We start from the raw sequence: 5,000 nt of genomic DNA, 5'->3' as shown, positions 1-5,000 counted from the left end.
CATTGACAAGCACACATACAGACACACAACGAAGTGTGCGAGAACTATGTGTATTGTCTGAGAAGTGTGAAGGTGTGTGTGTGTGTGTGTGTGTGTGTGTGTGCGTGTGTGTTTGTGCCTCTGTGTATATATGAGTGCACCTCCTTCAGTACTTTAGTCCAATACTAGATAGATAAACTCACATAGTAAATATCTGGGTGTGTGGATGTGCACATAAATGTATGAACTGTCTGAACAAATGTATGGGGACACCTGACCATTACACATACAGCAACCTTTAAGACATCCAACTCTAAATCTATAGGCATAGGATAGCTATAACAGCTCCTACTCTAAATCTATAGGTGTAGGATAGCTATAACAGCTCCTACTCTAAATCTATAGGCGTAGGATAGCTATAACAGCTCCCACTCTAAATCTATAGGCATAGGATAGCTATAACAGCTCCCACTCTAAATGTATAGGCATAGGATGGCTATTATAAGGTTCCACTCTAAATTTATAGACATAGGATAGCTATAACAGCTCCTACTCTAAATGTATAGGGATAGGATAGCTATTATAAGGTTCCACTCTAAATTTATAGACATGGGATAGCTATAACAGCCCCTACTCTTCTGAGGCGTTTGCAAAGTCCTGGTGTGTCTGTGGGACTGCTTTTGCCCATTCATCCAGAAGAGCTTTGGTTAAGTCAGGAACTGATGTGGGGCGAGAAGACCTGGCTCACAATCTGAGTTAGTTCATCCCAAAGGTGTTGGGGTCAGGGCTCTGTGTGGGCCAGTCAAGTTCTTCCATACCAAGCTCACCAAACCTTGTCTTTATGGACCTTGCTTTGTCCACCCAATGACAGTGCCACGCTTGAGTTCATGAGCTCTTCGGAATGACCCATTGTTTTCAAAAATGTAGTGTGAATGCAGACTGCATGACTAGGTACTACTAGGGTCAGAGCGCAACACATGAATTCAGTGGTTAAGTGTTCCAAATGTGCTAATATGGCGCATGGGATGTGTGTGTGAGCATGGGTGCATGTGATATGTGTGTGAGCATGGGCCCATGTGTGTGTGTGAGCATGGGCCCATGTGATATGTGTGTGTGTGTGTGAGAACATGGGCCCATGTGTGTGTGTGTGTGTGTGTGTGTGTGTGTGTGTGTGTGTGTGAGCATGGGTCCATGTGATATGTGTGTGAGCATTGGTCCATGTGTGTGTGTGTGTGAGAGCATAGGCCCATGTGTGTGTGTGTGTTTGTGTGTGTGTGTGAAACATAGGCCCATGTGTGTGTGTGAGCATTAGTGCATGTGATATGTGTGTGTGTGTGTGTGTGAAACATAGGCCCATGTGTGTGTGTGTGTATTATTATTATTATTATTATTATTATTGTGAGCATGGGCCCATGTGATGTGTGTGTGAGCATTAGTGCATGTGATATGTGTGTGTGTGTGTGAAACATGGGCCCATGTGTGTGTGTGTGTGAAACATGGGCCCATGTGATATGTGTGTGTGTGTGTGTGTATGTGTGTGTGTGTGAAACATGGGCCCATGTGTGTGTGTGTGAAACATAGGCCCATGTGTGTGTGTGTATTATTATTGTGTGTGTGTGTGAAACATAGGCCCATGTGTGTGTGTGTATGTGTGTGTGTGTGTGTGAAACATAGGCCCATGTGTGTGTGTGAAACATGGGCCCATGTGTGTGTGTGTGTGTGAGCATGGGCTCGTGTGTGTGTGTGTGTGTGTGTGTGTGTGAGCATGGGCCCATGATGTGTGTGTGAGCATGGGCCCATGTGATATGTGTGTGAGCATTGGTCCATGTGATATGTGTGTGTGTGTGAGCATGGGTGCATGTGATGTGTGTGTGTGAGCATGGGCCCATGTGTGTGTGTGAGCATGGGCCCATGTGAGTGTGTGAGCATGGGCCCATGTGTGTGTGTGTGTGTGTGTGTGTGTGTGAGCATGGGCCCATGTGATGTGTGTGTGAGCATTAGTGCATGTGATATGTGTGTGTGTGAGCACAGGTGCATGTGATGTGTGTGTGAGCATTGGTGCATGTGATGTGTGTGTGAACATGGGCCCATGTGTGTGTGTGTGTGTGGGCATGGGCCCATGTGATGTGTGTGTGAGCACAGGCCCATGTGTGTGTGTGTGTGTGTGTGTGTGTGTGTGTGTGAGCATGGGCCCATGTGATATGTGTGTGAGCATGGGCCCATGTGTAATTCTGCACCCTGTTCAATTTTTAGCCCCTTGAGAATCGTCAGGATATTAAGACGAAGACCTCCCACCCAGTCACCTTCAATCTTTACAGTTTTAATGAACTACCTGTGTGTGTGTGTGAGCATGTGTGTGTGAGAGAGCATGTGTGTGTGTGTGTGTGTGTGTGTGTGTGTGTGTGTGAGCATGTGTGTGTGTGTGTGTGTGTGTGTGTGTGTGTGTGTGTGTGAGTGTGTGTGTGAGGTGTGTGTGTGTGAGCATGTGTGTGTGTGTGTGTGTGTCTTACCCGGTTCTCTCTGTGGAACTGGCTGTGCAGGCTGCGTCGTCGTCTCTCTGATCTGTAGATGTTGATCTCCTCCTCTCCTTTAGCTTCCCTCCAGACCTCCTGTTTACTGCAGGCACACACACACACACACACCACACACACACACACACACACACTCATTATATTATTCATTATATATCATTATATATTGTGTTATATTGATGGCAATGCCGGGCAATAACCTGGGGACGAGTACTCTTGTGTGTGCGTGTATGGGTGCGTGTGTATGTGTGTGTATGTGTATGCAGGCCACCAGGTCCCTTTTGTCTTGTGTGTATGTGTGTGTGTGTGTGTGTGTGTGTGTGTGTGTGTGTGTGTGTGTGTGTGTGTGTGTATGCAGGCCACCAGGTCCCTGTCTCTTGTGTGTGTGAGAGTGTGTGCGTGTGTGTGTGTGTGTTCTATACACTATACCTGTGTTTATGCAGGCCACCAGGTCCCTGTCTGTGTGTGTGTGTGTGTGTGTGTGTGTGTGTTCTATACCTGGCGATGCCAGGCAGTAGCTCGGGCACCAGTACCCTGCGACTCCAGGCCACCAGGTCTCTCTCGGTGGCCATCTGGCTACGAGGAGCATTGCTGTGCATCTGCCGCACCCCCTCGATCTGACCACTGCGCCGTAGGCCCACGTTAGGAGGGGACGACACCTCAGTGGGGGAACTCACCGAACCTGCGCACACACACACACACACACACGGTACGTTTATAGATGTGCATTCACACACGGACATGGAGAATACATACTTTCTGATATATTATACATTTATGGACACAATTACATACGCATACACACACACACACACACATATATGGGGCTCTATCTTAACGATCTGAAACGCAAGTATGAAACCGCCCAGCTTACGCCGTGCTTTGTGGGGCAGGATCTTGGGCACTGTTGCTATTTTAACTGCGGGATAATGACTGTTGCGTCCGACGCAAATCTAAAATGGGGTGGTCTGAACTAGCTACATTACTCATGGGTGTGGTTTAGGTGTAACGTGCAATAAACCAATCAGAGCGTCATCTCATTCCTTTAACAACAGGCGCGCTTGTTACATAGCGGATTGCTATTATGTGAGGATATAAAGCGGTTGCTAGGCGCGGCCGAGGAGCGGTTCACAGTGCTATAAGAACTGTTCAGTTGAGAACAGTTTGCCATTGATTTTTTCTTGACAAAATGTAATACCTAAATGTCACCAAGACATACTTTCGATGTTTTAGGATCACTCTCACTGAATCGCGAGGTTATGAATGCATGGTGATATTTTTGCAATGTAATCTAACATTACCCCTCTATAGACGATGCAGCTCTTCTGTCAGTTAATCTCTTCTCTCCCGCGTCATTGGGCATTTGGGTTAAATGGCATCGCGATGCAGTTCAACATCACGCCTCCCCCTAAGTCCCCTAATATTTCCCTCATTTATGTCATCAACACATCCACAAGGATTCGCGGGAAAATGTGTACACTATTTATGCCTATTTTTCACATCTTAATGGACACCACAATTGATTTCCCTTGTGTGGTAATATTTTCCTTGTAATTATGTATGGTTTGCAGAAATGGGAACAATGTGTCGTGATAGATGAGAGAAGCCGGCGTGCTGTGCAGCACAGGTGGCTGCCAAGCTCCTGCAGGTGTAAGCTACTACGCCCGTTATACCATCAGGCAACTCAACAACAAGAAACAATTTCCTCTGTGTGTATTCACACCAAGTTAACTGCATGACAGTAGGCTATTTACAATTTTTTCAAAAGTTGTGCGTGCATTAAGTTGATGATAACGTGTTTACAAACTCTACTTTACAGATTGAGCAGGAGAGAGAATAATAATGAATGGACACAGCAACTACAAAAATTGTAGCCAGGGCTACTTGCTGCTTTCTTTTACTATCTATGGTTGCTGGTTAACAAGAGATAATAAGCTGATTTAAGCCAATTCACTAACATTTTTTGAAAACAACGAAAGGATGGAGGGACCATAGCAAAGCTTGGAGTTATTTCAGATGGGCACCAACAAGGTAGGTAAAATTGTGGTGCTTGTCAAAACCTTAGCGGAGCTTGGTATAATGCTTAGGCTGATGTTAAAGCTACACAATGTTTAAAGCCATACCAACGTAAATTGAACAAAACTAAAGGTAACCTTTATAGGGCTGTATAAAGTTGTCCAAATGTATAGGTCGTAATTAGGCGTTGTTGTTGTAAAGATATTGCATGTAGATGTTGGACTACATCGCCTACTTTTTAGGTGACCAATGCACGAACAAAACTCTGTGTGTGTGTGTGTGTGTGTGTGTGTTTGTGTGTGTGTGTGTGCATGTTTGTGTGTGTGTGCTGCATGTGTGCGCAAGGCAGGTGCATGTGTGCGGCAGGTGTGTGGTAAAAGGCATGTGCATGTGTGTGTTTCTGTACAGATAGATAGATAGATAGATAGATACTTTATTGATCCCCAGGGGAAATTCAAGAAATGTGTGTGTGTA

At 45.6% G+C, this 5,000-nt stretch overlaps 1 protein-coding gene across 1 annotated transcript in view; it reads right to left on the bottom strand.

Moving 5' to 3' along the window:
• LOC125298810 (pleckstrin homology domain interacting protein) overlaps window positions 1-5,000 on the bottom strand; it is an 81,869-nt gene that overhangs the window by 36,495 nt on the left and 40,374 nt on the right. Inside the window, 2 exon segments of the mRNA XM_048249677.1 lie at window positions 2,490-2,595; window positions 3,009-3,192. Of these exon segments, the coding sequence (XP_048105634.1) occupies window positions 2,490-2,595; window positions 3,009-3,192 (290 nt within the window).

This window comes from Alosa alosa, chromosome 8 (assembly GCF_017589495.1).
Source record: "Alosa alosa isolate M-15738 ecotype Scorff River chromosome 8, AALO_Geno_1.1, whole genome shotgun sequence".
In the NCBI taxonomy this organism is placed as follows: domain Eukaryota; kingdom Metazoa; phylum Chordata; class Actinopteri; order Clupeiformes; family Clupeidae; genus Alosa; species Alosa alosa.
This window is presented reverse-complemented; position numbering and strand designations above follow the sequence as displayed.